General features: G+C 38.7%; 1 protein-coding gene across 7 annotated transcripts; it reads left to right on the top strand.

Moving 5' to 3' along the window:
* The first annotated feature begins 10,113 nt into the window (after window positions 1–10,113).
* Window positions 10,114–26,299, top strand: LOC105043462 (uncharacterized). 7 transcript variants are annotated; one of them, XM_073255808.1, is made up of 11 exons: window positions 10,114–10,769; window positions 18,947–19,036; window positions 19,129–19,365; window positions 19,527–19,748; window positions 19,875–20,158; window positions 20,327–20,535; window positions 20,616–20,728; window positions 20,806–20,956; window positions 22,851–23,040; window positions 25,249–25,681; window positions 25,813–26,299. In XM_073255808.1, exons 1-6 carry the CDS (start codon window positions 10,140–10,142, stop codon window positions 20,346–20,348), a joined length of 1,485 nt encoding a protein of 494 aa, XP_073111909.1. In that variant the 5' UTR covers window positions 10,114–10,139; the 3' UTR covers window positions 20,349–20,535; window positions 20,616–20,728; window positions 20,806–20,956; window positions 22,851–23,040; window positions 25,249–25,681; window positions 25,813–26,299. The 7 variants fall into 7 exon arrangements, with proteins under 7 accessions (XP_073111909.1, XP_073111908.1, XP_073111903.1 ...); XM_073255807.1 differs by having other exon boundaries at window positions 10,116–10,769; window positions 19,875–20,190; XM_073255802.1 differs by having other exon boundaries at window positions 10,116–10,769; window positions 19,875–20,190; window positions 20,304–20,535.
* The last annotated feature ends 1,304 nt before the right edge of the window (window positions 26,300–27,603 follow it).

Below are 27,603 nucleotides of genomic sequence, written 5' to 3'. Positions count from 1 at the left end.
TTAAGTTAGCCAGAACTTTCGAATAGTAAAAAATGCGAGAAGAAGAGAGAGAGCTCTTTTCTCTGAAAAAAAAATACTTATCTGAAGATCCTTTTTCATCCTCTTTATATAGGGGGAGTAGTCAATCATTATTGCCAAGTCCAATAACAAAATCGGAGAATCTCCGTCCACTTAACTAAAGAATATGAACACCCATTACACATATTAATGGCAAGCATATGATCGAGGGCATCGATTACATGCATTATTTATGAGCATTGTGTGCAATAATCTAGCTCACATGTGCTAGTGGAAGGAAATTGTCTTAGGTCTTTAGGAAATTTCATAGGGCTGAGTTGTTAGTCAAGCAAATCGGTTGTTGATAAGATTTCGAGGTGGGACCTTAGTCAATTCCAAGGTGTCGAATGTATCCAGGATCAACCATCTCGAGATTGGTCTATGTCTGAGCTCAAAGTCGGTCTATGTTCGTGTCTAAGATCTATCTATATCCGACGTCGAGAGGTCGGCTTGACAGAAGAACTATTTAGTCATTTAGAGTTTTCCATGCACGAGCTTTGTAGTAGGGTCTTCGATGTCAATAAAAGTTCTCTCGATTTCGATAGCTTCTCCTATTTTTCTTTAACAACATAACCCCATGGTTAAGCTCCTTAGCTGCTCGCGCAATAGTCATACAAAAGTAGTGATATACCTTCTCATCCCAAGGTCGAGCCGAACTAGGTGAGAGAATGGTTCACTCTTCCAACAGGAAGTTTATTATGGGAGTTAACTATCTAAAGGGAGTTATTTAGATGATAAAAGGTATTTGTTCAGGAGAACCACCATCAACCACCTAGGAGAAGTCAGTATTGCAAGAAACCATCCAAAATGGCAGTTATACTTGAAGTAACTACAAATATGCGTTGTAAGAAAGAAAGAGATTTCATTTAGGATCTCTCTCGCTTTTGCTAAAAACAACAGAATTGTATTTAGTCATGAAATCTGATTACCAAAGTTATGTGTCCTTCAAAAAATGCCTCACGTGAAAACTCGATTCCTACCTGGTGCGCTATTATTGCGGACAAAGGATCGGCTCGTCCGTGAGGTATTGTCCGCTCTGGTTCATGGGCCTCACAATTTTGCCCTTTAAAAGGCGCCTCACATGGAAAGATTTTTTTCTCCTTATAAGCGTAAGTCTCTCTTGACTCACGATCAATGTGAGACTATTGATGTCCTCCATATTATTAAAACCATAACAACTATCTAACTTTAGGGCATTTCATGGTACTCTCAATCATTTGTCTCAGTTACTCAATTTTTTTGTATTGCAATTTTTTTGCAATCCTCCCATATAATGGATAAAATGCATCATGTATCTCCTTGCTACCGTGTCAGTTATGTTCTTCATGCGGATGATGGCTATCACAGATGAAGAGTATTTTAATATATTCGAGTGATGCTTACTCTTATTCTAGTGGTGGACGTACGGATATGAATAATAACTCCAACAGGGCATTAGATAATTTGCAAATGTTGGAGGAGGAACTACCTTAATGCATCTCTGCTATACAACAAATCCAATTTCAAGTTTGCATGGTAGATTATAAATTATGTTCGACACATGAAAAAAATCTACCACTCTTCTCATCGATTGGCATGATCAACATCGACTGGACCAGGTTGTTTTCTAGTGAAAATATTATCTTGAGAGCATATCTCTTTTTTAAGTCTCTATAAGAGGTTGGTCAGGGAACATAGCACTCAAGTGCCACTTGATACTTTGTTTTGAATCAATCCTGCCATTTTATTAGTTAGTCATCCCTTGGTGAAAACATTGCCACCGCTCGTGTTTCTTTCAATATGTTCGTAATGGCTAGCATATTTAAGGAACCTTGTCAGTTTTATATTTAGTTTCACCATGTCATCTAATTATACATTGGCCTTTATGTAAAAAGTCCATGAGCATTGATTTGTAGGAGATTATATGCTTACATATAATTTTTTATTATTCATATATATATATATATATATATATATATATATATATATATATATCATTTTTAATTATTCTTATTTTTAAAATAGGTAAATTAACTTGGATTGGTTGATTTTGATGTTTTAGAATAATTTTCTCTTCTTTCTGTCAAAGCCATCCCTCCTCCAATGGATTCATTCATCTAACAAACTTTCGTTTATCAATAGTCATTATTTGATTTCAAAGTGAGCTTGGTGAAGGTATGGGAAGGGAACTGATTCTGTTAGCAAAATAATAAAAAGTTAGGACACTTATCTTGTTTATAAGAAAATTTCTGCCTATCATCTCTTTATCAGATGAGAGCATAATATGAAATGGAACAATAACAAGAAATGGTGATTTTAATACCACTGGATGTTAGTTTGGATGGTACTACCTCTTGCTACTTAGGCAAGAGGATGTGGTTCCCGTTTCGGTTGAAGTCATCCTTAAGGGTTAGGCTGGAAATAAGGGCAGAATGGCAGAACTAGCCTCTCATAATATCTGAAAATAGAAAATAGTGACCCTATTACCAATAATTTATAGTGACAATATTTTGAATTAGATGGAGAACCGAAGAATATTTAGAGAAGGATAAGACCAACAATTACATCTATTATAAAGACAATGTAAGGACTAGATTAGAGTGCAAAATTGGGAGCATTGAAGAAACATGAAGAAAATTGAATATAATTGATGGAATCCAGCGAGTACAATTTTTTTCTTATATTTATAATCATTTTTGAAATGTAATATAGTAAGTCAATAAATTATAATTATAAATAAAAAAATTTAATAGTAAAATTTTTGTAGTGTATTAATCAATAAACTTTAATTATCATCGAGTATAAATCGGTATCATTAATACTAGTATATACATCTCCATGTATAAACTCTATCATTAATGCATGCATGATTAACATTGATCTCATACAAACCTCCATATCCAAACTTTATCATTAATACCAGCATCATTAGTAGTTGCCCGTGCAATGTATCGAATATGATTTTTTCTCTTTTTTCTATTTATTTTTAAAATACAATACCATAATATAATAAATTACAACACATAGGAAATTTTGATAGGCAAAATTATGTTGTATATTAAATATTAAATTTTATTAAAGACTGAGCATATTAATACCAATATTATTAATATCTATTTGTATATTAAGTAATGAGCTTAATATTGATTGCATATATTAATGTCGATGTTATGAATATCATTATTCATATAATAAATGGAAAGAGCCTTCACTTTTGAAATATAAAATAGAAGAGCATGCTCTCAAAAGGAATAGGCAAGTAGATAAATTGGTACAGCAGGGAGAGAGAAGAGTGCACTGATATGTCCTAGCACTTTCAAAAAGTTTGCGTATATAGAATTGCAAAACCAGGATCAATTATCTGTGCAAAATCCAATGGAAGGAGCAATACATGAAACACCATACCAAAATCTTTCTGGCATATTCTGTCAAAAAAAAAAAATATTTCTGGCATATTCTGCCCAAAAAAGAAAAATCTTTCTGGCATATGACGTGGCACAAGGTGATTGGGATGGTGCTAATATATAATGCATTATATCCCAATAGAAAAAAAAAAAGATAAATTATATTATCGATCTATGAACTAAGTCGAATTTTTTTAAATGATCTCTGAACTACAAAATCCTAAACTTTAATCTACTAACTATTTGAACCACTTTAATATTGCCCTCAGACACCATTCAGACAGTTTTCTCTCATTGGAGTCCAATGTGATAACATCCGGTGCTCATTTGATGCTTATATGGCAATTGATGTGGTGCTTATATGGTATTTTTTTTTTTCTCACCTTATTTTTTTTTTTTCCTCCGGTCTCTCTTCTTTGAAAATGATGGTGTCACATAGGGAAAGAAGTTTGGAATAGGAGGAGAAGACCCGACGTCAGTTCGGTGAAGCATTAGGAGGAGGCAATGGGAGATGAGCGAAAAAAAAGAACCGAGCAAAGAAGGAAGATTGGGCCATGGAGGGAAGGAAATTTTTCTTTTTTCTTCATTTTTCATTAGGATTTTGGAGATGAGAAAAAGAGAAATGAAAAATTAGAGACTTGAAAAGGGGTGGGTGGAGAGAGTTCGGTGAGATAAAATGGTAAGAAATAAAAAAGAAAAAGTTATGAGGGAGGAGGAGAATTGGGCCATGGAGGGAAGGGTTTTTATTTTTCTATTGAAATTTTGAGAATAAGAAGAAGAGAGATGGGAGATGAGAGATTTGAGAAAGAAGATGAAGATTTTGGAAAGAAAATGAAGATTTGGAGAGATGAATGTTAGAGATTTCAGCATCTAGGGAAGAAGAAAATGATATGCCTCCACATAAACACTAGAGGTTGCCACGTTAGATTTATGATGAGAAACAATCGTCGAAATCACATCTGAGGGCACCATTAAACTAGTTTAGATAGTTGGGAGACTAAAGTTTAGAGTTTTGTAGTTTAGGGATCATTTAAAAAAATCTGATTTAGTTAGAGAATAGAAATATAATTTATTAAAAAAAAGCATCACGAATTTTTTTTAGGTAAACCGCAGTCTATGAATTTCATTTCTAAGAAATATATCTATATATGTATATTAATTTTCTTGTTAGGCCCACATCCAGCGATGCGGCCGAGGCTGCCAGATATCTGCAAATAGGAGAAATTTTTTGTGCACTGCAGGTGGTGTAGAAAATCCGACGTGAAGCATACCGCTTTATATAAATGGTTCACGTAGCCATCACTTTCTAACGCGTATTTAATACCTATAATTCTATTTTTCATTTAAAAATTTTATATGACAAAAATATTTCTATTCTTTAGAAAAAATTATGATATCTTATGGTATATTATAACTTCTTATACGTAGGATGCAATAATATGGCCTAAGAAATTTTGACATCCTGCATATATCATGATATCATGCATGTAGGATATCATAATATAGTCCAAGATGTCATAATATGAAAGAGATATTTTTATCCAACCACTTTTCAATGTACATTTAATATCTGTAGTTTTATTTTTTTATTTAAAAATTTTGAATGATAAAAATATTTTTATTTTTTGAAAAAAATTATGATATCATGTACATATTATAATATTCTATATTATATTATAATTTTTTATTAGTAAAAATTATTATTTTTTGAATGTAGAATATTATAATACAGACATAATATGTCATAATTTTTTTTAAATAAAAATATTTTTATTATTTAAAAATTTAAATAAAAAATAAAATTATAAAAAATAAATATATATTAAAAAATAATAACTATATGGATTCGGATTTTTCGCACCGCCCGTCGTGCACGAAGAATTTCTCCTATAAGCAGGCACCGCGGTCGTGCAGCCGTCAAACCAGGGGCCCACGTTAAAACCCGCCCACGTTCTTTCGTTCTCGTACTTACCATTATGCCCTCCTCCCGAGACTCGCCCCATAAATACCGCTCCACTCCTTCGCATTGCGCTGCAAATCTCGTACCAAAACCCTACACCTTGCAGCGCCTCGAATCCTTCTCCGATATCAAAAAAGATCAGAGAATTTTCACCGATAAAATACCTTCGCGACCGGCTTTGAGGAGACCATCGGCCAAATCCTCTCCGAAGCCCTCGAATCGTCCCGAGTCCATGGACATCGAGAAACAACTTGTCCTGGATACGGCATTGGAGGAACTTCCTCTCAGAATCAATCGTGTTGCGGCCAATCCCCCCGTCGCTCGATCGCCGGAGTCACGCACCTGCAAGAAAAATCCTCACTAACCGAAGATGCCTCCGGCGGGGACCCTCCGACGGTCAAGTCAGAGAGGAGACTAGAAAACAGTGGAACTCAGCGAGAGGGAGAGAGCTAGAGAGCTCAAGAGCTTAAAGGCGCTTCAGAGAGCTTGAGGAGGCTTGCTCCAAACTTACCAAAACTGTTGTTTTACCCCGTTTTATAGTAGAATGCGGTATGATCCCGCCATTAATGGTGCAGACAACTGGAGAGTTGTCAAATCATCGAAGACTGTCAAATCGACGTGGGTTGTCTGGTCACTAACCTATGTCCTTGGCAGGACAGCACCCCGCGGCGGTCGTACAGCATATCCTTGGCAGGAGAACAGCCCATAGCGATTGTACGACGTTTGGACGGGCTGGCCGACTATATGTCGGTATTCGACTGCCGGGTCGTCGGGTGGTGATTTGAAGACACCGTCGGCTGATCTGGTGCCTTATGAAAGTCAGACGTCGGCTGCCACCCCCGACAGTGAGTCGGTGATATGGGTTCGGCCGTTTGACCGGTCGAAAATAGTATGGGTCTATTCGGCCGATGTACTTTCGATCGGATATTATCGGCAGCCATTGTCGGCAGTCATTGTCGGAGTCGTCCGTCGGTTCGGTAGGTAGAGTCGGGCGTCGGTCGAACCGATCCGAGGATAGGTCGGCGTATGGGGGTTAGTCGGTATATCCCAACAGTTGCCCCCCCACTCCTGAGTCTGATGTTGTGTTGGCCCGCGTGAACACGTGGGCGATGGCCTCGGGCTAAAGGAATAGTTTTCCATCATGTCATGCCCCTTGCTGAGACATCCCCGAGTGTATAGGTCGTAGCCCCGACATATCTCGTTAGGACGTTCGGTAGGATCCAACATAGCCAATCAAAGTAGTCAGTAGCGTGCGCCCCGCTAAGGGCAGAAAAAGCCCTAATCGTAGTTCGGTGTCCTGACTGTCGTACAGGCTGCATAGGATCCGATGGTCGAGAGTCGTCCCGACTGTAGGTCGAGCGTCCGTCGCCCGAACCTTGGTCGGGCGTGCACGTCGGGTCGGGTGTCGGTCAATCCCTGAACGTAGCTTGTCGACACGATCATTCCGTAGAGTCTGATAGTCGAGTAGCGTCCAACGTATTCGGATAGGATAACGATAACAAGTCGAATATCCATTGTCCGGTCCTTGGTCGGACGTAGCACGTCGGGACGTATGATAAACGGTGGCAAGCAGAATATCCTTCGACTGGTCGTGACCAAGTCGGTATGTCACGAGCGTGACTGCGGTCGTCTTGGCGTTTTGCCCTTCTTAGTCGAAGCTAAGTCGGCAAATTAGCCAGCCGCGTTGGTCGATGCCCTTTGCCTTCAGAGGCGGGGACCGTCGTAGATATTCTACCTCTTCGATCTTTGTCGTAGAATCCGATAGTTGAGTAGTATCCGACGTATTTGAATAGGATAATGATGACAAGTCGAATATCCATTGTCCGGCCCTTGGTCGGATACAGCATGTCAGGACGTATGATAAACGGTGGCAAGCCGAATATCCTTCGACTGGTCGTGACCAAGTCGGTATGTCGTAAGTTGAACTGCGGTCGTCTTGGCGTTTTGCCCTTCTTAGTCGAAGCTAAGTCGGCAAGTTAGCCAGCCGTGTCGGTCGAAGCCCTTTGCCTTCAGAGGCGGAGGCCGTCGGTTCGACGATCGAGCCGTAGACTCGACATAGATTCGACGATCGAGACATAGATTCGACGATCGAGCCGTTGGTTTGACGATCGAGCCATTGGTTCGGTGATCGACGATCGAGCTGTTGGTTTGGCGATCGACAATCGAGGCATAGATTCGACGATCGAGCCATTGGTTTGACGATCGGTGATCGAGGTATAGATTCGACATAGATTCGGTGATCGAGCTATAGATTCGGCGATCGAGCCATCGATTCGACGATCGACGATCGAGCCGTAGATTCGACGATCGAGCCGTCGGTTCGACGATTGGGCCGCATTGGTCGAGGCCCTTTGCCTTCAGAGGTCGAGGCCGTCGTAGATATTTCGCTCCTTCGATCTCCATCAGGATCTGCGCACGAGGAGTGGAGAGAGGGGTGTAGGAGTCATACCTGCGATGCGTCGGTCTCAGACTCCGTCGTCGGGGTGAGACCCGTCTATCGGTGGTGGGGCCTGCTGGGTTCAGCAGGAGCCCGATTTTTCTTCCACTTCTCCTTCTGGCCCGTACCCTCAATCAGGCGCCGGTCGGAAGCTGCTTCATCCGCATGCATGTATTTGTACACGCGCTCCAGCAATTCGGCGTACGTCCGAGGGAGGATCTTGTCCAAAGAATATGTGAACCAGGACCCCCTTAGCCCCCTCTTCATGGCCGAGATAGCCATGTCTTCGTTGAGGTCCCGGACCTCAAGTGTGGCCGCATTGAATCGGGCCACAAAATATCGGAGTGTCTCGTTTTTCCCCTGTTTGAGAAAGAAAAGACTGTCCGAGGTTCGTGGCGATTTTCGGCTGGTGCTGAAATGGGCAACGAAAGAATGCTCGAGCTGCCCGAATGAGTGGATACATCCTAAGCGAAGGCCGGAGTACTAGGCCCTGGCAGCTTTACGAAGCGTGGCGGGGAAGCCGATGTAGAGGAGGGCATCGGTTGCCCCTTGAATTATCATGAGAGCCTTGTAGCTCTCCAGATGGTCAACTGGATCGGTGGAGCCATCGTAAGGCTCCACATGAGGCATCTTGAACCGATTAGGGATCGGTTCGTCAAGGATAAATCAAGAGAGAGATTGGATGGTCTGAAAGTCGACGTCGTTTAAAGATTTCTGACCATCCGCTTGGAGCTGGACAAGCCGACGGTCGATTTCTTCGAACTTACGTTCGTAGTCGTCTAACCGTCGGTGTTGAGAAACCCCAGAGGTCGAACCTCCCGACGAATTTGAAAGTGAGACGGACGGTGTCCGCAGCCGCTTCTCTTTCCTTGCTCGCTCCAGCTGGGAAGGAGAGGGACGCCGAGATCGGTGGATGTCGCACCGTGGCCGCCTCGCTCCTTCTCGATGAGAGTGCTGAGACGGCTGCTCTTGAGGAGGAGACGAAAGTTGACGCGGGCATCGGCAGCTGCTTCTGGACGGCATCGGGTGCGCCGCCGGTTGTTCCACCAGTGGTTGCGGCAACTGGGTCAGTTGCTGTTGGAGGTTTTTGATCGCATCCGTCAGAACGTTCATTTGCTGCACGATCGCCGTGATCTGTGCCTCCATGGTCACCATTGAATGCGGAGAGCTGGGTTCCGCCACGGAGGGTAAAGGAGGGGCCTCTTTCCAACGGGAAGAGTGCCTCGCCGACCCGATAGCTCTCAATCGCTGAGCTCTAGTTTTCGTCATGTCGAGAGATTTTTCAAGCTCTGTAGAGCTCGCTGTCTTACCTCTGTCAACCCCTTTCTGGCGCACCAAATCTGTTGCGGCCAATCCCCCCGTCGTCCGATCGCCGGGGTCGCGCACCTGCAAGAAAAGTCCTCACTGACTGGAGATGCCTCCGGCGGGAACCCTCCGACGGTTAAGTCAAAGAGGAGACTAGGCAACAATGGAACTCAGCGAGAGGGAGAGAGCTAGAGAGCTCAAGAGCTTAAAGGCGCTTCAGAGAGCTTGAAGAGGCTTGCTCCAAACTTACCAAAATGTTGCCTTACCCCATTTTATAGTAAAATGCGGTATGGTCCCGCCATTAATGGTGCAGACAACTGGGGAGTTGTCAAATCGTCGGGGACTGTCAAATCGGCGTGGGTTGTCAGGTCACTAACCCATGTCCTTCGCAGGACAGCGCCCCGCAGTGGTTGTACAGTATGTCTTTGGCAGGAGAACAGCCCATAGCGGTTGTACGGCGTTTGGGCGGGCTGGCCGACTATATGTCGGTATTCGACTGTCGGGTCGTCCGGTGGTGATTTGAAGACACCGTCGGTTGATCTGGTGCCTTATGAAAGTCGGACGTCGGCTGCCACATCCGACAGTGAGTCGGTGATATGGGTTCGACCGCTCGACCGGTCGGAAATAGTATAAATCTGTTCGACCAACGTATTTTCGGTCGGATATTGTCGGCAGTCATTATCGGAGTTATTGTCGGAGTCGTCCGTCAGTTTGGTGGGTAGAATCGAGTGTCGATCGAATCGATCTGAGGATAAATCGACGTATGGGGATCAGCCAGTACATCCCAACAAATTGTAATCTCTTATTTGGTTTCTTCCCTCCATTCTCTTTCTCAAGGATTTTTTTAATAGAGTGTTAATCTTTTTGATATATTAGCAGAGAAGGATCCAGTGCTGACCTCTTGTTTGGCTTCTTCCTTCCATTCTTGCTCTCTCGAGGATATATATATATATATATATATATATATAATTTTTTATGAAGTTTTGATCTTTTTGATATGTTAGCAGAGAAAGATTCCGTAATGGAAATGGAAGAGGGAGATACTTCGGAGGAAGAGGCCCCCGAGGAAGAAATGGAAGACCCTGAAGAAGAATCTTTTGAAGAAGAACCACAAGAAGTGCAGGAGCTTTCACAAAAGTTAAAGGAGGTAGAGGAGGAAGTAGAAGAAGAGGAAGAGGTAGAGGAGGTAGGGGAAGAAGCACTGGAGGAAGTCGAAGAAGAGGAAGAGGTAGAGGAAGAAGAGTTGGAGGAATTCGAAGAAGAGGAAGAGGAAAATGAGTTGGAGGAAGTTGAAGAGGAGGAGGAGGATGAAGAGGAGGGAGGAGAGGAATATGGAGGAGAGAAAATAATGGAGCAACTTGATGATCTGGAAGAGGAGGTGGTTAAAGAGGTTCCTGAGCCGATTAAACAGAAGAAGAAGCAGAAGGAATTTGAGGTTTTCGTGGGGGGTCTGCCGAGGGATGCGACAGAGGGGGATTTGCAGGAGGCTTTAAAGAAGGCAGGAGAAGTCATTGAGGTAAGGCTAGCGAAGATACGCCGCACGAATAAGAACAAAGGTTTCGGTTTTGTGAGGTTTGCAACTATCGATCAGGCAAAGAAGGCTGCCAATGAGCTTAAGCACATACAGGTAGAATTGATTGATGTTGAATCTAGTTGATTATATATTTCATATCCAAGTTGTTTGATGTATACTAAATAGCTGCAATTTTTGTTGCACATTTACGATGGCACTGTGATATCTCTTTGTATTTATGGAAATTTGTGAATGTAACAAATAGTTGCAGAACTTAAAAATGAAAACATGACATATTTTAGAGACAATACTGGAGGAGATTGGATGCCCGAAATTTTGTTTCAATAGGATGTGGTATTGGATGACTATATGCACTAAAAGAGTTGTTAATGAAGTTTTTTGAGCCCATACATAAATTTCATCAGGCAATGTTTTGAAGGGCAGAATGAGATCTATGGAAAGTAGAACTGCCAATTGGTTCAAGCTGCCTACAAACAGCTCATGTTTGGCTTGATTCTAGGTTTGATCCAGCTTGATATCTAAATGAGAAAACTTGATGGTAGCTTTTAGGCTTGCTATTAGTTTCAAGCTTATCCCGAGCAGACCCTGCTTGATCAGGCTTGGCTCCTAAGGCTTGAATACGCACACATATCTATGTGTGTGTGTGTGTTTGTCTATAAATATGTATGTATATTTGAGTGTTAAATTTATATACCTAATATATACTTCTGAAATATATATTAATAAATGCAAAAAATACTTATAGTAATATATTCTAAATGAACCAAGGAAATCAATCCAGTGATTGAATATCGACAATTTGATGGGCTTATTGGATCACCATAACACGAAGTGTTGGTTGCATGCATATATACTTCGACAAGTTGATGTTTTAGTGGGTTATTGGCTTCATATGTCTAAATAAAGAATTGAATTTTAAACTTGAGCTTACATCTAATGGAGCTTAATTTAAACTTGATTTGAGTTTGCTTTAAGTCTAGCTTGTTTGAGGATTTCCAGCCATTTGAAACAGGATCATTGGACTTGATGTTAGGCTCAATCAAGTAGGAAAGAATAATGCTTGAAACCGAATTTCTAGCCCTATATCAACTTCAATCTGGTCTTGATCAGACCTAGGCTTGATCATGCTGGGCCCAGTAACATCCTGATGAATAGATAGTCCACCTAAGGAATGACATAACTGAAATGGAATTTGGTGCTTCGAAAAGATATAGGCGGAAGAGAGACCAGTACAACTTGGTGTGCTGCTTATGTGATTGATGTGACAAGCCGGACTCAGAAGAAGGTCAGAAAGAATAGACAAATTGCTAACGTAAAGGATAACTAGAAACACTGACCAAGTTGGGTGCACTAAGTGTGCATCGAGTTGGATTGATAAGTAGAACTTAGAAGAAGGTAAAATAGGACACTAGATGACTAAGGAAACAAAATTTTTCGAGAAATTGTTGGATGAAAATTCTACTAAAGTCAATCACTTGCTATAATTGTAAGGGGGAGAGTGCTAGTGTATGATGGGAGAATATAAAAAAAGTGAAATATGTACCTTGGCAAAGGATGTAAGCTACACATTTATGTAGTATGAAATACCAATTGAGCTTTCGTGATAGAAATCATTTTGTGAACTACTACAAAGTTACATGTTATACTAAGTTCATATGTCTTGTATTGTTGTAGATGAACCTACTATTGATATCTGGTAAAATATATGTAGGTATTTGATACTTGAAGTGATATTTAATGGGATGTAAACATGGTTAAATGCTAAGTTGAAATCAAGAAATTCTGGAGGTCAGGTGCTTGAGATTTAGAAAAGGGAATGTATATAATACGCAATTTCAGTAGAATCAAAAATAAAACATGGCATCCCATTGAAAATGACGGCTACACCATAGCGTGATTGGATTCAATTTGTGGATTTTGTTTTAAGATGGAGATATAAATGGAGAATTCCAATAGATATAGAAATGAATATAGTAAGTCTCGAGTTGCTTCTAGGTGTGATGTGATCAATGCATGTTTTGGCAGGCTAGGGGCTAACACTACCAAATGACCATATTTTCCACAATCTTAATACCAGTAACTAAAATGGTTTACGCAAATAAGATGAACGTGAAAGAAATGACAACACTGAGATATGAGGTGCACTGTAAAGGACAAAGTGGTAAAACTGACTGATATGGCATTGGCGTATATAGGAAGGTCTTAAGATGCCCCACTGAGCAACTGGAAATAAAATGAAATTTTGTAAGACAAGAAATCAAGAAAATTGTGGCTCTGGAAAATTCTACTCAGCATAGACAAGTTCAATGTCAAAAACTGAGGTAGTTTGGCTGTGGATATGGAGAGGCTTTAGATAACCTATGGAAGATTTGATTTGACCACTTTCTGTTCAAAAGGATCCTCAATCCATAAACCCATCCAGATCGAGAAACTTCTGCAAACTCTTCATATCATGATTGATAAAGTATGACTACTAAGCCCATTTGTAGAAACCTAAAAATAAAAATAAAACAAGAAGGAAAATGAACAACTTAGATGATGCATTGTCCAATAGGCTGTGTGACTTTAAAGCAATGGTGAAGTTGATATGGTATGTTATTAGGAGGCTTAAGGGGTTTTATTGCTTTGCTATCCAGAAAACTAGTTAGGGACACATTATCACAGAGTTTCTATTTTGGGGGAAAAAAATGAAGAGATGAGGATGGTTTTCAGAGGTTCTTGGCATCTGATTTGATGTTAAGAACCAGAAGATAGGGTTCAAAAACAGCAGAGCCGGAGAGGGATGTTAAAGGCTTTCAAGTGTTTTAGAATGGGACCATTTTTGCAGAATTTGTTGGACTTTCTTTATGGAAAAAGGATGATTAGATTTATAGAGTTTACCAGTGTCTGAGAGTGAAGCTAGGATTCTATATCAACTATGTGGCTACTGTAAACAAGCTAATGATGGTATACAACAGGTTTTAAACTACATCCTGGCAGATATGATTAGCTGAAATAAGACAGAAAGACAGATTATAAGAAAGCTTAAAAGTGAAGGAACAAGAATAAGAGGGAGGAGGGACAAGAAGAAAATGAGACAAAAGGGTTGGTTAAACCTGCCGTTTTCGCATATCCTTTCCATGTTGTAAAAGAAAATCTAAACTGCAACTGGCATCAGACTTATCATCTTTGAGCCCTATTAGATTCCATGTTTCCTACTAGGGCTCTCATAGTAACAAAGAAAGAAATAGACATTACTGAGTAAGAAAATGTTAAAAGAAGTTTTGTGGTTGTTTTGACCTCATATCATCTTTGAGCCCTGCTTTCTTATTCGATTGCAAGTTTCTGACTAGGGCGCTTAAGAAAGAAGACAAAAGTACTTTACCAAATAAGAGAATGTTAAAAGAAGTTAGTGGTTGTTTGTTAACCCAAAAGTTTCCTCAAATAATTTCCAGAAAATGCTATATGAGACTCTTCTCATTAACTAAACTGTTGCAAGGCTGCAAGACAGCAAGAAGTGTTACCATTTTAGCTATTCCAGCTCAAAACACATCTATGCAACTTGAACAAATGCCATTCTGTCCAGCTATTAATGAACCCATTATTGCTCAAAAAAGTAACTAAATGGTTCCTTCTCTATGAAAAGCTCTTGATCTCAATGATGACTTCCATGTTTTTTTACTATCTGCCCCCTCCTTTACTGCTAGATACACTGATCTTGGATCCTAATTGCAGTGTAAGGATGATCATCATCATCGTCTTCTTCTTCTTCGAAATTTTCTTCTTCTTCTTCTTCTTCTTTCAAGGCCTTTGAGTGCCAATCTTTGCTTGGGCTGACTCCGAAGCTTTGCCCTAGCTTTTCATTGGTTCCTCCTTTTTCGTATTGTACATGCATCTTCAAACATTTGGGGAAGGCACTGAATACAAAGATGAGGCAGTCCTAGGAATGATAAACATTACCTCATGTTCTGGAACTCCAACATTTTGGTTGAATAATGAAGGTGCAATCTTTTGAAATCATAGAGTAGGCGAAACCGGCACACTAAGAGTTTTAATTTTCTCCAGTCCAGGAAGGAAACCCTACTTTCCTTCCTTCCCCTATTCGTTATCAGTGTGATTCCTAATGCCTAATCAATTCTTCGTGGCCGTCGTGTGATGATGCATGCTTTAGTGCTTTGCTTGAGCAGAGAGGATCAAATCTGTTCAAAAAGGACTTTTCAATCTGTTGGTCTATTGCAAGACAAGTCATGCTTAAAGAAAGCTCCTACCACACCAATGATGAGATCACTTTCAAGGAAAGAGATAACTTGAAAGACTTTCCGGTGCCCTTGGATATAGTGTTTGATGCATGTTGGCATGGCATGACACATAACATGCTGGTTGGTGACCAATTCATCCACCTACATCAACACTTGAAACCTTGTGCAAAATTATGTGCTCTAAGAAGCATGGTTGCCAAGAGGAAACTAGTATAGAAAAAATATGAAAGCAAGAAGTAGGAAACAATAGCTAAACGGGAAACTCCATGGTCATCAGGGAAATATTCATGAAAAGATATATGAGAAAAATGTTGGAAACCATAGAGAATCCATGAAGAAGCAATGATAGTTTTTGTTGGTTTCTATAGAAAGGGGCAGTCCTATAAATTTTTGAATTTGCTTAGAGATTGATAAAATAACTCCTTTTATTAACTAATACTCTCTCACATCTTTTTATGATAAAAGAGAGTTTAAATGATACCTTTGATGGTGTTTATTTAGTCAACCCTCCCTTTCCCATTGATTGGAGGCAGGTTTGAATTTTCTTGAGTTTTGAAGTTAGATTGTAGTAGCATGGTGGATGGTAGCAAAGTGTCCCCAGCTCTCACTCTCTAGGGTCCAGAACATGGTTTTACTAGTTGATAACTGGGCCTCTCTGTATGAATTTTATTATCGGGTTTTCCGAGAGAAGTGAATCATGTTGGGTTCTTAAATGTAATTCTTGAGAAGGTCCATGTTGATCAAGAAACATGTTTCCTCATAATTATGGGTTTGTGTTTATTATCTTGGAAATGCAAATACCATGTTGTCTAAAAAGTGCTTCTTATTAGTTTCCCAATTTAGTTTCCCTAGAAACCGCTATTAGAATTGAATTTGTGTTCACTTGCGTCTATGCTAAGAAGCATGAAACTATTAATATGCTCCAATATCAATAAATTTGTTGGTAACCGGTTTTTGGACTATTGTATGAAATATTTAAATTCAATATTGATTTAGAAGAGATTTTGGGTCAAGGATTAATAGTAAAGAAAACAAAAGATTGGTTAGGACACTTGCATCTAGCTCCAAAAATCCGTATCAGATACAAACACATATTGGATACTTGGATACTTATGAAGTTTGTTGGTTGCCACTTTTAAAGATTGGAAGAGAGTTGAACTCTTCCAACAATGAGTTAGTTGAATTCTTCCAACAATAATTTTGATCCTCTAATTTGTTTAGGAATGATTAGTTATTCTTCTTCAAGATTTTTCAAGGGTGTAGGTATTCAAACAAATATTAGTTTGCTAATATTCTTAAGTTAATTGGGCCTTTTGAATGAGAAATATATATATTGAAAGATCTCAACAAACAATATCTTTTTAACATTTTTTTAATGTTTAAACAAATAATCTTTAAATGTACAAATATATAATTTAGTTAAATTTATATGTTATCCTATATATCCTTGTATCTCTATCTTTCTCTCTTGCCAAGTTAGACACTTGGATAGGTATTAGAATCTGATTATTGTCTTCATGTCCATGCAATAGTTGATTAAGGAGAAAGAGGACCGGATTTAAATCTTGTAAATCCTCGCACAAAAAGTAACAAATTCACTCTAAACTGCAAGCTTTATGTTCCTATTTCTTATCATCACATCCTATCTTATAAACAAAGTATGTTCTTAATAGTAGTGGAACTTAAACTAATGGCGAGTAGTGAGATAGCTTTAGTAGAGGGATGAGCATGATTCACTATATTGCTTCGAACAAGGTGTACTGAGCCATCTAGAGGCGGACTGGTACAGTTCCACCTCTCAATTTGTGACATTGGTGAGGGAGGGGCAGAGGCAAAAGGAAAGATAGGAAAAGAGAGAGGGGGAGGAAGGGCGGGAGAGATAGGGAGGGGGGGGGGAGAGGCCGAGAGAGGGAGAAAGGGCTTTTAAGCCCCATCTCCTCCAGCTTTGTGTAATAGGGGCGGAACCCCTATTTTGAGAGGAAACAAGGGCCTTGGCTCCTTTATTTTCAAGATGAGATAGGATTTCTGACCCTTGTTTCGTTGCCGACTTCACTTGAAAAATTTTAAAAAAATTAAAGGGGGCGAAGCCTTTGTTTTTCTCGAAATAAGTACTCCACCCTATTACGCATGCTGGAGGAGCCTCTCCCTCCTCCCTTCCTCCCTCCCTCGCTCTCTCTCTTCCTCTCTTTCGTTACGCCATAGCCAGAGGAGAGGGGGCTCGAAAGCCCTCCCTCCCTTCCTCCCTCTGCCTCTCCTTCTCTTCCTCTCTCTCTCTCTCTTCTCTTTCGTTACACCATAGCCAGAGGAGAAGGGGCTCGAAAGCCCTCCCTCCCTTCCTCCCTCTGCCTCTCCCTCTCTTCCTCTCTCTCTCTCTTCTCCTCTGTTGTCTCCCCCCTCTCTCTCTTTTCCTCTCTTTCCTCTCTCTCTCTCTCCCCCTGCTTCCCTCTTTGGCTCTCCTTTGTTGGTAAGTTGTGAATCGGTATGACATTGTACCTTACCGTATCGTCAGACAACCGATATAGATTCTGATACCAGTTCTCCCAATCTGGAGGTGAGTTTAGCTAGCAATAGTGTTCAGCTTATGCTAGTTACCATACTGTTCTCTTGTCAATGGGACTTAGAGAAAAGAAAAACCAACTTTACTTTGTTTTGATCAAGTGCCTAGCCTTTTTATTAAAATGGTATAATTATATGAAAAATAAAATGTGACTCATATATATTATTTGCATGACAGCTGGTCAACTACATTACTTTTTGGATGTTTCCGCCTCCTATATAAATAGTTATAAAAGAGGATGTCTTGGTGCAAAAGGCACCCGTCACTACAAGGAGAGGGTCAGATGTACACAGCCTTCTCCCTGCCTATAGAAAGGCTATTTCCTTGTTTCCAACAAATGATACTCAGGTCACAATGGAGCAGCCTACCACTATGCTAAGGCTCAACCTTATTGAGGGCGTCGTAGTGCATGAAGCTACGACTATTGTGGGCTTTGGGGAGATCAAATATATGCAGTCTTACCCATGACACCGAGGTCATAATGGAGCAACTTTATTGTTGTGCAAAAGCCTGGCTTCTTAAAAAATTGTTGTTGGTCATCTGAGAGACACAAACTCTCACAGGGGAACCCTATATACTTAGTAGGCATATGCCTTAACCACTTGGCCAAAGCGATGATTTATAAATAGTTATAGGCTTCTTATATTCAAATCATAACTTTCCATTTCTGTGACTGGATCCATGTCTAACTATTGATGAGGTCCATTGCTGCCTAACATACTTTTTCTTGGCTGAGCTTGATTTGCTTGGACTCCAGGTCATCTTGTGCCAGTGAAGCATTTTGTTGTGAACTGTTTTGACAATGTCAGGGATCATATTCTCTTATACCACCTATTTGTGAAACAATAGACTGTATATTAATTTTCATTGTGATGGCTTTGAGCTATATTGTCTGTTTGTCGCGCATTGTTTTATATGGCAACAGTAAAGGCACCTGGCAACATTAAATCAATGTTGTATCACTTTTTATGAAATTGCAGGTTAGACCTGCAATTAATATATTTTTGTTATTCATTTAGTGGACAGTTTATTCAATGAATATCTTGCGACCTATGAGACATTTTCTACCTCTGAGTCATGTGACTAGCTTTTGCCACTAAAAATTCATGTACCTACTTGGCCCAAACTTCCATGAGGTCTCCACCATTAGGCTCTTGGATGTTATGATTTCCCCTAGATTTTGTTCTTTGATGACAATAATCTTGAGGACAAGTCTTGTATATGTTAAGAACTCTAAGACTGAAGTTTCAGCAGGGATGATATATGCTTATCTTCTGTGAATATTCTCTGTTTCATATTTGTGTGCGCAACTTTCTTTTCATACTTGTCTTTGGTCTCACTAAAGCTTTATTTTTCTTGCCTTTTATAATATTATCGTTTCTCTTACTATCATTGCAGAAATTGTTTTAAGGTGAAAGCACGTCGAATATTTTAAAGCATTCATATAACTGCAAGTTTGACATATTCTTTTGCAGATAAAAGGTAAATCATGTGGAGTAAGGAAGAGCGATGACAATGAAACCCTTCACCTAGCGAACATATGCACTACTTGGACAAAAGATAAAGTATGCCACAGGTGTTTAGGTTCTGGATGCTCTTGACATGCTCTATTTTATTGTTATCAGTTAGTCTCACCAGTATCTACCATGCTATGCAGTTAGTTGAGAAATTGAAAACTTTCAAACTGGAAAACCTTGAAGAAGTTCATCTGATAGAGGATCCTTATAATGAAGGGAAAAATAGAGGCTATGCATTTCTTGATTTCAGCACCCATTTGGATGCTGTAGCAGCTTGCATTAAATTACATAAAAGAAATGTTTACTTTGGTACAGATGTCAGAGCTGAAGTCTCTTTTTCCAAGACTATAGAGCCAGATGGAGAGGTCATGGCCCAGGTAAAAATACTTGTGTGAATAATCACTCTTCAGTTCAGTTTGATGGACTGTTGCTGCTTTACTTAGAGGAACTTGCCTTGCAATCATGTTTTCACATGATTGAATTCTTTCCTTTTGTTTGACTCCTTGCACTACAATTTGTGATGAATATTTTGCTTCAGGTAAAGTCTGTTTTTGTTGATGGTTTGCCTGCTTCTTGGGATGAAACCCAAGTGCGACAACAGTTCAAGAAGTTTGGTGAAATTGAAAGTGTCCAGCTTGCTTGGAATATGCTCACATCCAAGCACAAAGATTTTGGTTTTGTCAGCTTTACAACAAGGCAAGCAGCACTGGATTGCATGGAGAAGGTCAACAAAGATGGTATAGGTGAAGGAGATCGGAAGGTATGTTTTGAGGGCCGGCTAATTTGTGGCATATTAACATGCCCCGTTTCCTTTTTTCTGCCTTTGTTTCGCCTTTTTTTTTTTTCTTTCTTTCTTGTTTGACATGCCCTTGTGTTTATACTGCAGGTCTTAGTGAAGGTTACTTTGAAAAAGCCTTTGCTGGGAAGGAGACCTGCAACAATGGGTGTTAGGAAAGGACCCATATTTAAAAGATTTGGCAGGGATTTACATTCACATGGATCTGGTCATTCTCTTTCTGGTAGACATGCAAAATCACATAATAGATATTCTTTTAGAGGACTTGGTGGGAGAAGACTTGGTGACAGGTCTAGGGGCCTCGATAGTTATTCTTCTAGAGGAGTTGGTGTTAAGGGTCAGCTGTCTCCACCCACAGGGAAACACAGTCCTTGGTATAGGAAGAAAATTGCTAGGGATGTATCTGGTAAGCTGGTCTTATTTACTTAAATTGATTTAAAAAAAAAACAGTCCAATTAGCTTGGAAGACATTTATTCCGTGGTCCTAATTGCCAAGTTTTTTCATCCTTTCTTAAATAGCAAAGTGGTCATGTCTGGTGCAGCTGTCAGCCGCAGAATTTCTAGAGATCTTTATTCAGGGAGCAGTTCATCAGGCAGATATGCACTTGAGAGTTACCAAGATATGCCAACTGCTTATTCCCAATCTAGGGGACTGGATGCTGAAGCTAATGTCCATGACTGTTGATTTGAATGCCGCGAGACTTATGATTATCCTGCAGTATCTGGATATAAGCGTTCCTACTCTGAGTTAGTAAGTGCCCTAGGTTTTCTGGCTTTCCATCAGCTGTCTTATTTTGCTTGTGATCTTTGTTGATGGTTTTTCTTGTTTAGGATCGTTACTTGTTGGCATCAAGCTCCTTGACAAGTTGGGGTAGAAGCAGATCAGATTTGGAAGCGGGTGCTTATTCTCACCAGGGTGGTTCTGCATATGATGGGTATTCCAGGTATTATACATTTTCATTTTATAATTGCATATATTTAATTTATTTACCTATAATTAAGTACATTTGGTGTTCTGCAGGTTCCTGCCAGATGAGCGGCTTGGCTATGATAGAAAGGAGTATTCAAGCAGGGAATATGGAAATAGATATTTTTCTGGAACTGGTGCCTATAGATCATACTATTGAAAAGAGATATCCGTACTCAAGATCATACATTGACATGTATATCAGGTTTCATGGTCTCTTTTCAAACTATACTCCAGCTTCCATTAATTTTACTTTTACTCAGCTTAAAAACTTGAACATTTAAGACCATAAGTTCAGTAACCTCTTTCATGCGAGGTGACAATTATATTACATAATCCTTTTTATTCATCTTAAGCTTGATCTAAGTGCGAATGCCTCTGCTCCTGCAACCCAAACCCTGGGCTATGGGTTTGGCTATCAGGATGGGCAGTTGTGTGTTTTTTCATTTTTGTTCAATGGACTTTCTGGGTTTTGGCAGGCTATGCATCATGAATCTTTTGGTCCATACAATTGCTCTGGATCTCTGATTTATAAGCTGAGATTACTGGTTTGAAAGACTGTGTGGAGGCCTCTTGTCTTGCCTTCCACCTCTTCACAATCATCTCAGGCTGCTCAATTGTGGGTTGTTACCATGTAAAAATTGGCCTATCTCAGCTAATAATATGTGGAAAGTCTCTCTTTCTACAACATGCAGGATATCTAATTGCACTTGGTAATTCAGATCAACTTTTCTAGTTTAACTGATGATAGACTTTTGAAGAACAGGACACACTGACCTTTTGTTCAGGTCAAGGTTTGATAAAGTCTATTGCAATGTTATAATAGTTGCTGTGATGGTTTTTTAGGCCTCCTGTAATGTTGCATATATTATTAATGGGAACTTAAATTACAGCAGTTTCCTGACCGCTATTTCATTATCAGTCTTACGTGATGGGAATAATGGCTGTAATTTAACATCTTCAGTAGCAACTCTGTGCTGGTTGCTCCCCCCTCCCCCAAACAATCCCTTGAAAATTTACTGAGCAATGACAGTTATGCGCTCTGTTGCGGTCCATTATTTACCACTGTAAATGCAAAAGACATTAGCTGTAACGGTCATTACCCAAAATTTCCCAATCCAGGCAGTTCTGTGCAATCAATGGCTGTTATTTTATCATTAAAATGATGAATAACAGTAATGGAAAGGGTTAATTGTTTGTAGATATTGGTGTTATTGATAATCAAAAACTTTGTTTAGATTTGGTGTTTGGTGCTTAAACTGATGATTATATCATTTTTTTTCCTTTTTTGTGGCTGGGTTCATTAAAGGGATAATTAGTGCTGAATTCTTTAGGTATGAGATAGAATGTTTGGGTGGGCATCTATATGGTACCGGAGCCATGTGCTTGCCCATGTTGAATGATATATTTTTGCACAGATAAAGGCGTATTATTTGTATGATATGAGGTAATGTAGCTATTGAGAATTTTTACTAATATAGGTTGTGAAACTTGGTATCCAAATGACTATGCTTCATCGAGATAGCCAACCGACTAAATGAGGGTTTACTTTTAAGTGTAAGTATGTGCTAGTTCCATTATTACCATATTTTTGTATGGACTCATGATGATTGACTAACTATTAGCTGAACCAGAAATAAACTATGTCACATCTATGATGATTGGCTTGATGCATCATTCATCTTATCATGCTAAGGTTTAAATCTTTAGCTTAAGCTGGATTAAGCATGTTCTTTCTTTATAGTTTTGTTCTGAGAGTTCATAGGCCTTTTTGTTCCCATGTTTCCAACCTTCTGTGTAGATACAAGTCTTGCAGGAGCTTCTGCGGCATCTGTTGTGCATTACTTTACCCTTTCATTCCATTCCATTCCATTCCATTCATTTCTATCATTTAACTTAGGTGTCTTTGGTTCTAGTTAATTCTAACTTGGTTCCTAGCTGTAAATAATTTTCTATCATTTTGTCCATCCTTCTTTATCCTTTCTGTGTTCCATTATATTCTAACTTATTTTGGCTGCCATCACTCAAATGGATTTTTCTGAACTAGAAGAATATGAATATGTTGTTTTTTGATTCAATATTTGTTTTTTTGACTGTAGATTTCAAGATTCATTTTGGATTTATATTAGTTTGCTATAACGTACCGTATATCTAAATGGATTGTACGACTTTTTATGGTACTTCGTATGCATGCCTGTGCACATGGAATCAGGATGCATCTGAAGTCAATATCCATCTGCTGATGGATAGCCCAGAAAATGCTTTGTGCTACATCTTTAGTACTATGATGTAAGTTTCTTGAATCCTTATGGATCTCTTTATCTTTTCAATTCTTCTATAGGATGGTAGTGCTTAGGGTAGACAACTACACATCATTAACATTGACATGGTAACTTTTGGATAAATTTTTTATACGAGGGTTTATATTGTAATATGATCACAAATGAAAGATAAGATGCAACCAAAGATTATTGTGTTCAGCAATGCTAATGTATTTTAAACATGGTAACTTTTGGATAGAATTTTATACTTGGGTGTTTATGGTAATATGATCACAAATGAAAGATAGGACCCAACAAAAGTTTATTGTGTCCAGCAATGCTCATGTATTGTTATGTTGTTTCTAGCAAAATAGACTTGTGAAAATTGGGTATGTTTAGGTGCATGTGTAATAGGACTAGGTAGTAGCATGGTTTGAAAGAAAGATTTAGAGTTGCATTAATTGTTTATGGATCCAGTCAATTAGTACGATGTATGTGCAAAAAAAGAGGAATTGGGAATCTGTTGATGGCCCTAAGAAGAGAAGTGCAGGATGAGGCAAGATCTGCAAAGCCTCTCTCTATAGATCAGACTTTATCTCTTTACGATTATAACAACTATGCATTTTCCATGGACATCTGAAAATAAGATTTTTGAATGACATTATATATGACAAAAACATATTTTTGTTAAAAATGGTAATATTTAAAATGGATGTCTATGAGAGAGACTTAAGGGAAAATATTATCATACAGAGATGAAAGAACTAAATTTAATAACTATTAATTCAATATTTTAAAATTTAAATGTTGATGCATGTAGAATAGTTTATGGTTGGAGAGTGAGTGACTCGAGCAATCAAAATAGGAAAAGGTAAGAGCTCTAATATTTACCCTATTTACCTTCTAAAGAATGGAAGGCATTTGTTGACTGACTGGATATCAATTTTTGATAAACCTTGTTGAAAAGAGACCGGCTTCTCTGTACTGGACCATACCATCTTGTACTAGACGTGCTGCACTGCCCCATACTAGGTGTATCGATGCTAAACTGATTTGGGGCAGGGGGGACATACCGAGCTCAATACCACAAAGTGACCCATACAGACACTATACTAGCATTCCTTGGTGTAGGTATCGAAACTGGTACTATGAATCTCGAAGAGTAGTTTTGGAAAAAAAGCCTAAGGGCATTTTTGTCAGCTATCAAAACTGGTACTATGAATCTCGAAGATAGGCAAAAATCTAAAGGGCAATATGCTGAAATTTCGAAACCATCATTTTCTAACATAATATAGATGATTATCTGTCATGTGAAAGAACATAACAATAGAGATCTAATGGTAGGAGACAAGGGGGGTTAAAAAACTGAAAAGAGTGTTCAGAGGCATTGGCTGTTTAGAAAGTCGAACAGAAATATTTATAGGTTTTGTGCTTTGGAAATAGTTAATTAGCTTACTGGGCTAAATGATAATTGATTCTTTCCCTCAAAAAAGATTAGAGTTAAGCTGTCTATCTTGAAGTACTCTAGGCAAAATACTGCATTACTTGTTGAGAATAGTGTTCGCATCCCACTGAAGTTGATATAGAGGTGTTAGACCGATGTTCTTCATTTTGGGTAAAAATTATTGATTCCCCATATAAAATTGTGAACCAACGATAAATGTTTATAATAGCATAAACGTACTTAATCCAGGTTACATGCAATTACTGTTTTCAATAGAACTTCATCAATGGCCTGGTAAACTATAAAAGTTTCAATTCTTATTTACTGAAATGCAATATACTTTGCTTTTGTCTGTTGCATTGCTGTTTCATTTAATAATTTGTTGGATGTGTATTTTGGCATGAGTTATGTGAGCTATCATGAAACCAGATTCATTTGATATCTAATATACATTATTCGTACTGGTAATCTGGTTTCAATTTATTGAAGTCAAACATATAAAAATCCTTGTCAACTGTAAACCTTGTCCCAGATTCAATATTTCGAATAAATACCTGTTGATGTTCCTGACCTTATTCTATGTTTGTGTCAAATGGTGATACCATGTAACTTGTATCCTCGGTTATATTTTTATGCACGTGCCTTCTTTGGATTGACTTGAATTTTTTGTGCTCTCTCTCTCTCTCTCTCTCTCTCTCTCTCTCTCTCTCGGATAAGCATGTAAGGACTCTATATTATCTTTGGATAGTTTCATGTTGGATTTTGTGCTGACATCAGTTTCTCAATTAACAGGGAAACAAATTACAAGAAGTGTTTTCAGCTTTTACCTGGATGACTGCAGCCATCAAGCCAGATCAGATTGATATCTGCAATCCTTTACCTGCTCTTTGAGGGGCTTCAAACTTTATTAGCAAATTGGGTGGCAGCACCTGCTTCAGGATTAAAGTCTGCTCATGTTATTGAGGCGCGACAAGTGTAGATACATTTCTTTCATTTGGTAGTGCTAAAGGGGTTTTTAGCTTGTAATCAGCACTTTTTTAGCTGGGTGTATGGGGAATTTTCTGCAGGGAGAAAGCTTATCAGTTTCTCTGGGTGAAGCTCACTTGTGTATCCTACATGGTCACATTGCAAAGAGTTTTAGCAGTAGAGCTTCACATTTTTATGGTTCATTATTTTCCTTTGAAGCAATTAGTGAAAAGTTTAAAGCTGATCTCTTCAAATGTAGGTAAGTGTATCAATCATTTGGTTAATCTGCTCAAATAGTGACTATTTTGCATTTCTTCAAGGTGTTTTTACAGTGCTTTTTGAAAACTGATTATTTTGTTTTGATGATTCTGACTACATAACTATTGGCAGGAAAAAACTAGTTCATCTCCTATGATGATACCCTCATGGGAGTATGGGACTCTCAGTTCTGTTACTATCATCGGCTGTCTGGTGCAGTGTTTCCAAAACCAGAAAACCGGAAGTCTCAGTAGGGTTACTGGCTGAACTGCCATAGAACCAGCGACGTGTGACTGGATGCTGATGACCAGTTTAATAAGTGGTCTAGTATTTTTCTGGCTTGGTAATCCTTTTCTATCGCAGATGGAATTATATGGTTGCCATCGGGAGAACCTGCCTGCATGAGTATGGCATGTCTCCCTTTTCACCGCAATGAACAGGTTTAAATATATTAAGTTTTCACTGCACTTAGCTATAAGAAAAATTTGGGTTTGTATAAGCAGTCTCATGTTGTCAATGTCTAGCTTCACTAATTTATGTGTCCAGGATTAATTCAAAAGATATTTTAGGTTAAGATAATAGCTTAATCAGTTCGATTGAAAGGTTGTGATTTTGCTGAGCTTGATCAAGTCTGGGTATGATAAAGTATTCATGGTTGGCTCGAAATTAATTATGAAACTTGAAAATTGAGATGAAACTAAGTTTGTTTATTATTTGATTTAGCCTAGTTCTATTTTTTAATCAAGTTGAACTCGAGCTTCTCTCTCCCGGCTTGTTAATCTTAGTTGAACTGCTGATGCTAGGGAGCTGGGCATTCAAATGCCATATGCGTCCCCCGTGTGGTTTGCGGATTGCATTGTTGCTCAAATCATTTGCTCTCTGTGCGCTTGTCATCCAAATGCATCTCATTTGCTCTCTTATGTGATGTGTTACTCATCTAAGATTTCCTATTTTTCTGTACTTCTTGCATAAAGAGGATAACAATGCAGTTGACTGAATGGCTTTGTTTGTGGCGGTATTGTTACCTCAAAGATTGAAGGGTACTTTTATGTCTGATACGGGTTCGGCGTGTTTATTCGTGAGCTGTACAAGTAGGAGCTTTAAAAAAACTTATCATCTAGCTATAAATATCTGTTCAAGGATTCGATGGATGGTGTGTTCCGAGCCTCATATCCTGAAATTAGTGCTTTAAACTAGTGACTTGGCCCGTGGCAGTCAGAGGTGTGCACGGATTGGGTCGGATGCGTTTAGAGTTAAATTCGAAATAAAGCTGATTTAAATCGGATTCAGAAGTTATAATAGAATGACCATGTACAAAAACACTTGAATTTGATCCAAACATATAGATTCAATTTGGTTTATCGAGTTGATATTCAATCAGTTGAGCTAATTTTAAACATGAAAATTTTCATTTTATATAGAGTTGATATTTGATGGCCTAGACTAAATGTGTTAGAATAAATCTAAACATAAAAAAATTATTTTATATAAAAATAAAAAATTCATGCATACATACATATATGTATGTGCACACACTTTTATATATATATATATATATATATATATATATATTATTTTTATTTATATATATATATATATATTATAGGACAGAGTTGGATAAGGTCGATTAGATTTAGACTTATATTTAGTCAGATTAATGAAATTTTTTGAGTTGGTAGGTAATCAGTTGAGCTAAATTTAAATATAAAAAATTATATTTTATATAGAGTTGATATTTGATGGCCAAGACTAAATATGTTAAACTAATATATTAAACTAAATCTAAATGTAAAAATTTTATTACAGTCTCTCTCTCTCTCACACACACATACACACACACACACACACACACACACACACATATATATATATATATATATATATATATATATATATATATATATATATATTGTTAAGCATGGA

Source organism: Elaeis guineensis, chromosome 4 (genome assembly GCF_000442705.2).
Source record: "Elaeis guineensis isolate ETL-2024a chromosome 4, EG11, whole genome shotgun sequence".
Taxonomy (NCBI): Eukaryota; Viridiplantae; Streptophyta; class Magnoliopsida; order Arecales; family Arecaceae; genus Elaeis; species Elaeis guineensis.
This window is presented reverse-complemented; position numbering and strand designations above follow the sequence as displayed.

Excerpts from the sequence above, each read along its gene's own strand:
- LOC105043462 (XM_073255804.1), top strand. The coding sequence starts at position 10,140 with ATGTTAGCAGAGAAAGATTCCGTAATGGAAATGGAAGAGGGAGATACT. Across the intron at positions 19,037-19,128 it reads CTACTTGGACAAAAGATAAA|TTAGTTGAGAAATTGAAAAC; the intron begins GTATGCCACAGG and ends CATGCTATGCAG. Across the intron at positions 20,191-20,303 it reads AATTGCTAGGGATGTATCTG|CAAAGTGGTCATGTCTGGTG; the intron begins GTAAGCTGGTCT and ends TTTCTTAAATAG.